The 12810-nt window shown below is 46.7% G+C and overlaps 1 protein-coding gene across 2 annotated transcripts in view; it reads right to left on the bottom strand.

Moving 5' to 3' along the window:
- Positions 1-369: 369 nt before the first annotated feature.
- Mrps35 (mitochondrial ribosomal protein S35) overlaps positions 370-12810 on the bottom strand; it is a 35234-nt gene continuing 22793 nt past the window's right edge. The window contains exon 7 of one of the 2 annotated variants that reach the window (XM_041637431.1): positions 370-1398. In XM_041637431.1, the coding sequence (XP_041493365.1) occupies positions 1129-1398 (270 nt within the window). In that variant the 3' untranslated portion in view covers positions 370-1128. The remainder of the gene's footprint in view (positions 1399-12810) is intronic. The other variant, XM_041637430.1, reaches the window with a different exon arrangement.

Here is a 12810-nt window from a genome sequence, read left to right as displayed (position 1 = left end):
CCATGAGCTCTGTTTAAGTGTATGTGTGGTGACACCGCTGGGATTCTCGCCCCTAAAATCGTATTTAAAGAAGTAATTCAAGAAACTGTGTCTAGAGATCATCGGAATTGTCTCTTTTAAACTCAGTCACACTTTTGGCTTTGTATGTTTTTTGAGACAGTTTCTCTCTGAAGCCCTGGCTGTCCTGGAACTCACTCTAGACCAGGCTGGCCTCGAACTCAGAGATCCCTCTGCCTCTGCCTCCCGAGTGCTGGGATCAAAGTTGTGTAACCCCATTTTTTGCTGTTTTGAGAGGGTCTTGATGTGTAGCAGAGAATGACCTTGGACTCCTGGTTATCAAGTGCTGAGACTAAGGCATGTGTGAGCACGCCCAGCTTCAAATGGACTTTTAATTCGTATGAATTGCTTAGGGATTTTCCAATACAGTAGAAGTACAAAGGATGTTCCTCCTGGGGTTTCTCGCAACAGGACTCATTTCTTGAAGAATCTCAGAAATGACTATAATTTGAAAAAAAAAAACCCTCTTTACCTTTATAAGGAAATGAATGCACCCAACCCTGCTCCCTTTGGATAGCCCGAGAGGCAATGCAGACCAGAGCCGGCAAGAGGCCAACGCGCTCAGCTAGAAACACAGGTAAGTTCTCGCCATTCCACAATCCTGACTCCTCAGGTCAACCTGAACTGGCCGAACAGTTAAAGCAAGAGCTCCAAGACTGTCCTCACTTCTGACCCAAATGCAAGTTCTGGTGTTTGCAAAACCACCCCAGGCTGGAACTCAGGGTTCAGCCTTGTCCTTCAGGGAAAGGACGCAGTTTAACGTGGCCCAGGGGACGGGCTGAGTCCAGAAGTTCTGAGAGTGAGCCTCAAAGGTCCCCTCCCTCTGTGCAGTCAGGCCACACCGCTGCTCAGAAAATCAGAGCCAGGACACCCCTACTTCCTCAGCACCGCACCAGCGGACGGCACTGTGGACGTCCCCTCCCGTGCCCCTCCTGGGAGCCGGAAAGCCCCAACCGCACACTGCAGTGCACAGAAGTCTGACATAGACAATATTCTTAAATATTTCCCCATTTATATCAAACCAGCAACAACATACACCACAAAATTGATACAGCGACTTTAGTGCAGACTTCACGCCAGATTTAACAGTCTCTTCACGGACTCTTTGTACTGAGTGAGGTTTGCCTCGTTCTCGCCCTCGTTCTTCAGCCGAACAACGGACTTCCGGTAATCCTCGACCTCTCTGGTCCCCAGCAGCTCGTCCCTGCTTGGCGCTGTGCCACTCTCTGCAGCTCTCATCTGCAGCAGGGTTCGGAGAGCGTTGTTCTCTGAGGAGCTATTTTCCCACACGTACTCTTCCATGTCTTCCTCTGTCTTATTTTTTTCCCATTCTTCAGTTTTCTGAAAGAAAAAGAAAAGTTGAGAACTCCAGGAAATGCTATCAAATGATAAAGCTCCCCTGCTTGCTGGTTCTGGGGAAGAGAATGCTCTACGTCCGAGCCCTTCTACACTATGTGGTGACAGGCCAGCCTCAGCCTCGTCCAGGACACCAGCTCCAGCTTCACCTATGCACCGCTCCGCCCACAGGCGCCTCTCTCTCCTCAGACAGAAAGCTCTCTGGCAGGCGGCCATCCCTAAGTTACCAGAGGTTCCCTTCTGCAATCTCTGCTCTGGTGCTGTCCTGGGGGACGCGGTGGGACAGCCTGCCGGGCTTGAACCACAGCCCATCAACAACTCCCCACACAGCTATGGTGGCCTTGAACTTCTGATTTCCTGCTGTTGCCTCCCAGAGTTGGGATTGCGGGTGTCTGATGCCAGATCACTGATATCTCACCTTACAAATGTATTATCTTTCTGACATGGGACTGACAGGGAAGATAAAGCCCATGATAGTTAAATCAGGAAGTGGGGAACACATCTGGATACACACACACACACCCCGTCCGGAATGGTTGTTGCTGTTTCAATGTTCTGGTCTTGCACTGGCACTGGTGCTGTGTTGTCTTGTCACCTAACGCACAGGGCAGTGCAGACACAGCCAACTGGAAGGACCAAGAAGCTACAGTGGGCCAGGTGTGCTTATGTTCCACCTTTAATTCCCACACTCAGGAGGTGAGACAGGCCAGCCAGGGCCTGTGAGTTAAATGGCGAGACCACCACGTAAACTGCTCCTCCCCCTCAGGCTTTGTCCTATTTTTTAGGAAGCACATCTCTTTGACATAGTCTCTATTTAAGAAGCACAAATACAAAATCTTACAAAAGTTACTTTAAAAAAAAAAAGCAAATTTCATTGTCTCTTCCTTGTCTTTCTCTCTGGTCTTGAACTTGCAAACTTGTCTCAGGTGCCCAAATGCTGGGATATGAGTGTGTGTTGTCCGACCTAGCTCCAACTGCTACTTTAAAACAAGATGCAGCAGGTCACAGCAGGTGCAGGTTTGCAGCCACCCCAGCAGCTACACTGCAGATTAGATTCCAAGGACTTCACAGACGTGAACTCCTGGCTGCGGATTACAGACTCCAGGAGGACTACACGGATGTAAACTGTAAGAACATGGAAGGGGCCTTCTGTAAACTCAGCGGCCACTTCCTTCCTCAGAACACTTCCTATTCTGCACATTAAGAGTGGAGTTTGCTTTATTCAAAGGGACCCTGACGCTGAGGTATGAACCAGGGCTTGCAAGCCAGATCAGATTTGGGGAGCTACATGAACAACTGGCTTTAGTTCTGGGCTGCTTATAGGATGCTGCAAGTCAGGACCAGGCTTCTAACAAGCACAGTGAAATCTCCTGTAATCTCACGGTGCTGAGGAGTCAAAGTCCTCCTGCCTGCTGGATCATGAAGCTGTCAGCAGAAGGCAAAGGCCAGCTTGGGCTCACAGTCAGATAGCAAAACAATGAACGGACTGGAGCGGTAGCTCGGTGGTTAGAGACACACACAGCTCTTCTAGATGGCCTGAGTCTGGTTCTCAGCACCCATATACAGGAGCTCACAAGAGTCTGAAAAGCAATTCCTGAGAACGACACCCACCTCTGAGGTCTGAAGACACTGCATTTATGCACACACCCACACACAGACATATCCATACACACAGACACACCCATACATAACACACCCACCCACAGACAGACCCGCACACAGACACACATATACACACAGACACACCCAAACACAGACATACCCACATAGACACACCCCTACATACACACCCACACCCATACACAGACAGACCCACATACAGACACACATATGCAGACACACCCAAACACAGACATACCCACACAGACCAACCCACACACAGACACACTCACACACAGACATACACAGACACAATTTAAGATAAAATAAAGCCTTTTTAAAATATGAAAAAAAAAGACAGCATTTGGCACACAAACAATACCAACAGAAAGAAAATGCTGTTAATAATCACAGGACAATCACAGGATGGCCTCAAACTCATGGCAATCCACCTGGCTCCAGCTCCCACGTTACAGAGTCTACTGGGACACTCAACTCACACTCATCCTGAAGGAAATCCTAGATAGTAATCATGTCACTGGCAGTAGTACAGTATTTTTCTTCACAACAAAGGCTATTTTAACAATTATAAGGTCAACGCCATTATTACTTTGGTCTAAGTTCACAACAGCTGTCCTAAGCCAGCCTTCACTTCCACCAGCAGGCAGTGTGCAGATCCTGGTTCACAGGTGGGAATCCTCCTGCCTGCGTAGCCACAGTGGCAGGAAAAGCCAGGCTGAAGTAGCACACAGTGTCTGGAGCTGAAGGCAAGCAGAGACTTGACTTCACAGTTTTAGTTTCCCCTCTCTCCTCCGCCACACAGCCCCTGGGTCAACTTCACAACAGTCAAGGCCACTTAGTGCTATGAACTTTCCTCTTAGCACTGCTTTCAGTGTTCCATAGGTTTGGCTATGTTGTGTCTTCGTTTTCATTGAATTCATGGAAGACTTTATTTCTTTATTCTTCCTTGACCCAAGGGTGGTTCAGTAGTTGACTGTTCAGTTTCCATGAGTCTGTAGGCTTTCTGGGGGTGGAATTATTGTTAAATTCTAGCTTTACTCCATGGTGCTCTGATAAGACACAGGTGGTTATGACAATTTTTTTGTATCTGTGGATGTTTGCTTTGTTACTGAATTATGTGATCAATTTTCTTTCTTTTTTTTTTTTTTTTTTTTTGGTTTTTTTGGAGACAGGGTTTCTCTGTGGCTTTGGAGCCTGTCCCAGAACTAGCTCTTGTAGACCAGGCTGATCTCGAACTCACAGAGATCCGCCTACCTCTGCCTCCCCAGTGCTGGGATTAAAGGCGTGCGCCACCATCGCCCGGCTGTGATCAATTTTCAAAAAGGTTCCATGAGGTGCTGAGAAGGTATATTCTTTCCTGTTTGGGTGGATTGTTCTATAGATGTCTGTTAAGTCCATTTGATTCATTACATGTGTTAGTTCTCTTATTTCTCTATTAAGTTTCTGTCTGGTTGATCTGTCAATTGGTGACAGAGGAGTATTGAAATCTACTATTAGTGTGTGGGGATTGATGTGTGATTTGAGTTTTAGTAATGTTTCTTTTACATATGTGGGTGCTTTTATATTAGGGGCATAGATATTCAGAACTGAGACTTTATCTTGATGAACTGTTCCTGTTATGAGTATAAAGTGTCCTTCTCCATCTCTTCTGATTAATTTTAGTTTGAAATAAATTTTGTTAGATATTAGTATAGCCACACACGCTTGTTTCTCAGATCTGTTTGATTGGAAAACCTTTTCCCAACCCTTTACTCTGAGGTAGTGTCTGTCTTTGAGGTTGAGGTGTGTTTCTTGTAAACAGCAGAATGCTGGATCCTGTTTTTGTATCCAATTCTCTTAACCTGTGCCTTTTTATAGGTGAATCGAATCCATTGATATTAAGTGATATTAATGACCAGTGGTTGTTAACTCCCGTTATTTTGTGGTGTAGTGTTTGTGTGTTTCCCTTCTTTGAGTTGTGTTGGTGGAGGGTTATCAGATATCTATGCTATTGTGGGTGTTGTCAGCTCCCTTGGGTTGAGGTTTTCCTTCCAGTACTTTCTGTAAAGCTGGGTTTGTGGATACGTATTGTTTAAATCTTTTTTTGTCATGGAATATCCTGTTTTCTCAATCAATGGTTAAAAAAAGCTTTGCTGGGCATAGCAGTCTAGGCTTGCATCCATGGTCTCTTAGTGTCTGCAGCACATTTATCCAAGACTTTCTGGTTTTCATGGTTTCCATTGAGAAGTCAGGTAATTTTGGTAGGTTTCCCTTTATATGTTACCTGACCTTTTTCCTTTGCAGCTCTTAAAATTCTTTCTTTATTCTGTATGTTTTGTGTTTTGATTATTATATGGCGAGGGGCTGTTTTTGTTTTGTTTTTTGATCCGATCTATTTGGTGTTCTGTAAGCTTCTTGTACCTCCATAGGGATATCCTTCTTTAGGTTGGGGAAGTTTTCTTCTATAATTTTGTTGAATATATTTTCTAGGCCTTTGAGCTGGAATTCTTCGCCTTCTTCTACCCCTATTATTCTTAGGTTTGGTCTTTTCATGGTATCCCAGATTTCCTGGATGTTTTGTGTTAAGAATTTGTTGGATTTGATGTTTTCTTTGTTCAATGAGTCTATTTCCTCTATAGTGTCTTCAGCACCTGAGAGTCTTGTATTCTGTTGCTTATGCTTGTCTCTGTAGTTCCTGTTCATTTACCCAGATTTTCCATATCCAGCCTTCCCTCAGTTTGTGTTTTATTACCTCCATTTCAGTCTTCAGGTCTTGAACTGTTTTCATTACCTGTTTGATTGCTTTTCTTTGGTTTTCTTGGGTATCTTTGAGGGATTTATTAATTTCTTCTAACTTTTTGTTTGTTTTCTCTTCCATGTTTTTTCTTTAAAAAAAATTATTTATTTATTTTGTGTATAATATTCTGTCTGTGTGTATGCCTGCAGGCCAGAAGGGGTACCAGACCCAATTACAGATGGTTGTGAGCCACCATGTGGTTGCCGGGAATTGAACTCAGGACCTTTGGAAGAGTAGGCAATGCTCTTAACCTCTGAGCCCTCTCTCCGGCCCCCTCTCTTCCATTTCTTTAAGGGAGTTTCTCACTTCCTGTTTAAGGGTCCTCATCATTTTCATAATGTACGTTTAAAGTTGTTTTCTTCTACTTCTTCTGGGTTAGGGTGTTCAGGTCTTCCTGTTGCGTGTTTGCTGAATTCTGGTGTTACCATGTTGCTTTTCAGGATGTTGGAGGAATTCTTGCATTGGCACCTACCCATCTCTTCCTTCAAATGAGGCCGGCAATGTCTTGGCATCTTGATCCAATCTTTGCCTTGGCTGACTGAGTACTTGGGAGTTTTTCTTGGTCTGCCCTCTCTTAGGTCCCCTCAGCACTGGAGCAGGCTGTGCTGCAAAGTTCCAAGGAAAAGAGCGGGCTTGGGGGCAAGGTGGGATGGGGTAAAGAAAGCCAGAAGCAGGAACACACCCCACTGGATGGCCAGAAAAGCTTAGAGAATGGGGGGGGGGGCTAGATTCTGTCCCCCTGGGAAGGTCCCAGAGAGTGGGACTTCTGGCTGTCCAGCCGCGTGGCCACCAACTCACCTCTCTGGTCCCTCCTATGATCTGTTTTAATAAGTTTTTCTAAAATTTGTATATTAGCACTCAGATTAGCCAATTTTTTAGTAGTACAACAAAAATTATAAAACCGATAGTTTACAATTCATATTACATAAATCCCATCTAAATTAGTTATCCCCATTTTCAAACCGTCTGCGTATTACCATACAGAGACCTAACTCTCTCTGTTGTAATAGTGCTTCCCAATTTTTAATGTGGGGAAAAACTCTGTTTTAACTGACACCCCAGTTGTCTCACCAAATCTGCTGACAGTGAAGGTGAAATGTGAGATGCACCCCATCTGAGCGGAGAGAACAGGCAGTGTACAGTCTGGCGGCAACAGCAGAGAGTGGCAGCCCCAGGAGAGAGGGTCTAGGGGAAGCTCGCGACCCAGATCCACGGGAGAGGGAGCCTGAAAAACGCACATGGGACTGTGCAGAAGAAGCACGCACGGCAGGAGCCGCCTCCTGGCAGAGCCAGCAGTTTGGGTGGGGGAAGTTCGGTGGCTCTGGAACCCAGGTGGCAGCTTGAGACTGCTGCAGAGCGGCTCCAACAGGAAAATCCAGCTCACTCAGAGGCTTGGAGAAAAAAAAAAAGAAAACCTAGCTGGTGGGGCGGTGACTCCAGCGGGAGCCCCTGCGTGCAGCTCTGGCCTGTGACAAAGGCTGCAAAACCACAGGCAAGCGGCTTTTTCACGAATCTGTGCTCTAATGTTGGGCACCAATTGTTGTGTGAATTCTAATTGGTCTTGATAATAAAAACCTGGAGTCAGCCATCAGGGTAAATGCAGAGAGACAAAAGGCCAGCATCATAGCTGACTCTTGGTAACTCCTCAGCCAAAAAAGGGCCAAACTCCTGTCTCCTCCCGCCTTACAGTCCTCTCTCCACTCAGCTTGTACAGAGCTGCAGACCTCAAACGTTAACTAGGGAGGCTAGCTCCACCCTCTGATCTTCGGGCAAGCTTTGTTAGCGCACCAACAAAATATCACCACACATACCACTCCATACCATAACATGCCACACTAGGCATACCACATGAATTCCTTGGGTGATCAAGAATCCCACTATAAGCTAACCTCACCAGTGGCTGCCCTGCAGAGAACCTGAGTTTGTTTCCCAGGCACTCATACAGTAGCTCACAACTCGGAGTAATTCCAGTTCTAGGGATCTGATACCCTCTTCTGACCTCCAAGGACATCATGCATGCATGTGGTGCTCACACACAGATGCAGGCAAACACTCATGCACATAAAATAAAATAATTAAAAAAAAACAAAAGAAAAACTGGTGATTTAGGCAGAGCTAGGGCACATTATAGATACTTATTTTAATACCTCCTCCATTTATATTCAATGTAACATCTAAGTGTATAACACACATATGCACAAATACACACACACAACCTACCTCCTTTTTTCTCCCTGCCTGACCACAACCTCAGAAGCAGCAACTTTCCATTCCATGTGACCCTATTTACCTTCCCAGCTGGCTCCATCATCCACTTACTAATTCACTCAATAAATCTTATGAGCCTTCGGCTGTGCCAGGCACTGTGCTCACCCAGTGCCTCGTCCAATGGGAGGTCTGATGGTGAGCAGGCGCCCTGCAAAGGACCAGAACCCCAGCAGGGAGATGCATTCATACAGGTCAGCAGTCAAGAGAGTCCGGAGCCAGGCAGGGCAAAGCAGCATGGCCGCGGCCATGGCTACCAGGAGACTCGCTCCACACCGTGCGCTGCTTCAGGGTTCACCACTGTTCACTCACTGACCTCTCACACAGCTATTATCATCATCTGTTTTACAGACCAGGAAACTCAAGCCCAGAGCAATTAAATAATTTCCCCAAAACCACAATGGGCCTCCGTGGTGGAACAGCATGTTCTAAGGAACACAGAGACCTGGTGGGAAGAATCTCAGCGCACAGGGATAACTTGACTTGAACCTAATATCTGTCTCCTTTGTAAGCACAAATTCAACACAGAGAACATGCTATGTAGTGAACACAGGGTCAGCACACTCTGCAGTAACAGAAGTAGCTGCTGCCTACACAGATCTGCACCTCCTGCCGCTGTGTTCACAACCCTCGTTGACGAGGACGTGACTCACAGTAATATTCCACTATTCATGATGACAAGGACACTGCTGTCCTACATGAGGGAAGACAGTTGAGCCATTAAGACAACCTCAGACGGCAAGGTGGCTCAGTAGGTCAAGGTCCTTGCTGCCAAGCCAAGCCTGCGGACCTGAGTTCAATCCCTGGGTCTACGGCAAGGAAAGAACTGACTCCCACAGGTCATCCTTTGACTTCTCCGGGGCACACAGATGCCACATGTGTGCATCACACACACAAAGTAAACACTGTAATTTATAGCTATAAAACAGAGAATTTGAAAAAATTCTTAATAGATTAAGAAGTAAAAAATATAAAATCCCGCCAATTAGTTCAGTTGCCAAGGCTAAATTTTAACTGCATACGTCAAGGAGTTCACGTCAATGTGGACCAGTTTTAAAAACATTTCACTGAAGACCGTGTGTGCCAGACACTGTGCTAGATGCTGGGAAACAGGAGTGAGACTATCCTTGCCCCCTGAAGTTGGACAGCCAGCTCCCAGTAACGATATGGAGATTTACTATTGATTATAAAGGCTTGGCCACAGCTTAGGCTTGTCACTAACTAGCTCTTACAACTTAAACCAACCCATTTCTAATAATCTACATATTACCATATGGCTCGTGGCTTTACCTGTCCTCCAGCATGTCTGCCTTTCTCCTTTCCAGCATCCTGTGTCTGGCTGTCTCACCTCTACCTTCTGTCTAGCTAATGGCCGTTTAGCTTTTTTTCAATATTCCCAAGTGCCTAGTAATCAAGAGTCTCAGTGCTGAGAAGGATACACTACGGAGTTAGACTTGACATGAAGCCACGGGAAACCTATCATGAAGGGGTACAAGACAGAGACAAAGTGGAAGGCAACGACAGGACCAATGAGGAGGCTGCGGCAGTGGTCCAGGTGAGGGACAAGATGACCCTTGGGGCAGAAATGAAGGTGGGATACAGCCACTAGACACAGGAAGAAGAGAACAGATTAACTCTCAGGTGATGTTTCAGCTCTTGGAGGGAAAGAAAAGCAGGGCTTAGCTCAGTGAGCAATAGAGGAAAGGCCTTGCCTCTAGGCATCACTGATGCTTCCACCTGACATCCAAACTCCTGCGTGACAAAATCTCCATCCTCCTGCCCACACTTCTGACCATGCTCTCAGCCCTGACACTCGTCAAGTACAAAGGCTCTCTTTGGAGAGGCTAGCCTTCTAATCGGTTTCCTTATTCAATGAGATAATGAAGAGTCAGGGCTCCCATCAGAAAGGCTGCAGAGCCTCTGAATCTGTGCTACGGAGTCAGAAGCTGCAGGACCGCACAGGTGAGGCTGATAGAGACCCAGCTGGCAGCGGGTTATGGGCACAGGTGACAGACTGCGGAGACAGGCAAAGGGTAGCACATCCCAGGTTATATTTTAGCTCTGATCACCGAGGATGTTGGGAGTCAAAGAATAAATTCAGCTGCAGTTCAGGGCTGGGTTCCTCTGCTCTAGGTCTAAACTTCTCAGATAAGAAGCAAGCAGTTGTAATAAAACAGCTTCCAGCCCTTTCAGGTCAGCACCAGGGTAAAGGGTGGCCCATATTAAATGCTCTGTGCTAAAACAGAAAAAAAAAAAAAAAGGTTGCTTTGAAACACTTTCAAAACAGGGAGCTGCTCCTCTGTACTTCCTGGCTTACTTTGTTAAACCAAAGGGCTTACTAGAAACAGTGAGGGTTGATGGTGGGAGGGACAAGGGGAGGGGAAGAAGGAGAGGACTAGGGCATTAAGACCACATACCCCCCCCACACATGCTTTTGGTTTTGTTTTTTCAAGACAGGGTTTTTCTGTAGCTTTGGAGCCTGTCCTGGAACTAGCTCTTGTAGACCAGGCTGGTCTCTGCCTCCCAAGCACTGGGATTAAAGGCGTGCATCACCGACCAGCGACCACCCAGCTACATCCCCTTTTCTAACCAACAGTGGAACTGTTTGGGAAGATGCTGATGGTGAGACCAACACCTAGGAGAGGAAATAACAGCTGAGTACCAGGCCCGGCATCAGACCCAGCACGAAAGCACCCCAGCCTCTAGTGCTTTTGTCACAGGGTCACCTTCTTAACGGATTCTCATCCCACATCAAGGGCTGCACTGGTGTTAAAGTAATCAACAGGTCTGCAGAGACTCCAGCCGTGACCCTAAGAGAGGAGGGACGGCAGGAACTGAACCTGTTCAGACCTCTTTTGCATGCTTCTAGTTCAACGCAGACTTCCTTCTTACTGCAAGTATTTACTGTAAGGTCCCCTTTACAGTGAACTCTCTTGATGAGTATAAAGCGATCTTTTAGGGGTGGGGTTGTAGTTCAGCTAGCAGAAAGGCTGGGCTTGCTCCCAACACCTCACACAAACACCAGCTTAGAGACAGCATGATTTTTAAAGGTAGGTGGTGTTTTGGCAATAAGACCACAGTGACGCCTGTGCCTGACTTTCTGGAAGCCCCACGCTCAACGCCCAGTGTTAAAACACAACCTGTATAGTAAGGTGAGATCCACACAGGACCCATGTTCGAGGCAGCTCAGGGTCAGCTCCCGGCCCCCACGCCCCCCTGGCCTGGCGCTGGCACTAAGCCTGCCTCTATGCAAGGCCCTCAGTCTTCCTCCCCTTGTGGAGCGCCAAACACATCACACTGCTCAGGGAAACAGCACGTTCTGCAGTCAGTCAGAGAGCAGTTCAGATGCGTGTTCCAGCCTAACTTCAGGATACAGAACTCTGTCAAGTTAAATGTAGGCTGCTCACAGGAATGTGTAATAAAGGTACTTTAAATTCTAGGAAAAAATTTCAATTTAGTATTTTTTTTTTTTTTTGGATTTTTCGAGGCAGGGTTTCTCTGTAGCTTTTGGTTCCTGTCCTGGCACTAGCTCTTGTAGACCAGGCTGGCCTCGAACTCACAGAGATCCGCCTGCCTCTGCCTCCCGAGTGCTGGGATTAAAGGCGTGCACCACCATCGCCCGGCCAATTTAGTATTTTTAACTAATTATTGCAGTTACTGAGAGTTCATAATTTGCTAGGTATTACAAAAAATTCCCTCCATTCAGAAGGAAAGCTAGTGGCCATGGAGCAAGTCACGGGACCAAGGCTAGAACCCAAGTCTGCATGGCTCCACATGCTGAAGGTGACTGAAACAACAACACAAGGTTAGCGTGCCTGAGGACACTCTGTCATCACCGCCAGCACTCAGAGAACGACTGAGGATGACTCGGCACCACGGTCGTTAACCTGTCTGACTGGACGCAGCAAACATCCTGACCCTAAAGTCTAGATGAGCACATTCCAGAAGCAGTCTCCAAAGAACTCTAAAAAGCCAAGGGATAGTCACGTCTGCGCACCAAGAGTACAGAGGCCCTAAACGCTGAATCAAACACCAGGTGGCAACATCGGTTTCAAGTCTGAATTCCAAGCTGGTGAAGGAAAACAGAATTCAATTCAGTAAAACCTTCCCAGAGCCCGGCAAAGCTCCACAGCCTCAGCATTTCAGCATGTCTTCCCTGATGCGGCCTGCTCAGGAAGGATCGAATGCCAATTTTAATTACAGCTGTTTAAGACAGTTATGCATGGCTAGGTACGCCGGCACCAAAGCGGTCAGTATGAAAGAATGAAAGGCTTCTTGCATGAGCCCAGAGTACAGCCTTGCTGGATCGTACGTCACAGAACCACGGGAAGAAGCCGGCAAGTCAACTTCCACTGGATTTATGGGCACCTGTCATTTCCTCCCGCGAATTCACTTCACAAGCAGCTGGCAGAGTAAGTGACTCTAAACTGGCTGGCTTTATTGTTTGCTATTAACTATTTCAACAGCAGCTATGGACCTGAAGCTAATTCAAGCATGTTCTCGGTTCAAAGGGAACTAAATTATCTCAAGCCAATGGCAGTTCTCCATCCATTGACAGGAAAGAGATTAACTGCTACCATAATGACATTCCCAAAGCTAGGCTATAGAGCACAGAGGATCGCAGCAGAGAACCCTGCAGAGAAAAGAGCCGCAGGCTGGGTTTGTTACTAATCTTGCAGAGAACCCTGCAGAGAAAAGAGCTGCAGGCTGGGTTTGTTACTAATCTTGCAGAGAAC

This window comes from Microtus oregoni, unplaced genomic scaffold (assembly GCF_018167655.1).
Source record: "Microtus oregoni isolate MIOR12 unplaced genomic scaffold, Mior012 000002F_ref0000024, whole genome shotgun sequence".
NCBI lineage: Eukaryota > Metazoa > Chordata > Mammalia > Rodentia > Cricetidae > Microtus > Microtus oregoni.
The sequence above is the reverse complement of the archived record's forward strand: the minus strand, read 5'-3'. Positions and strand labels throughout refer to the sequence as shown.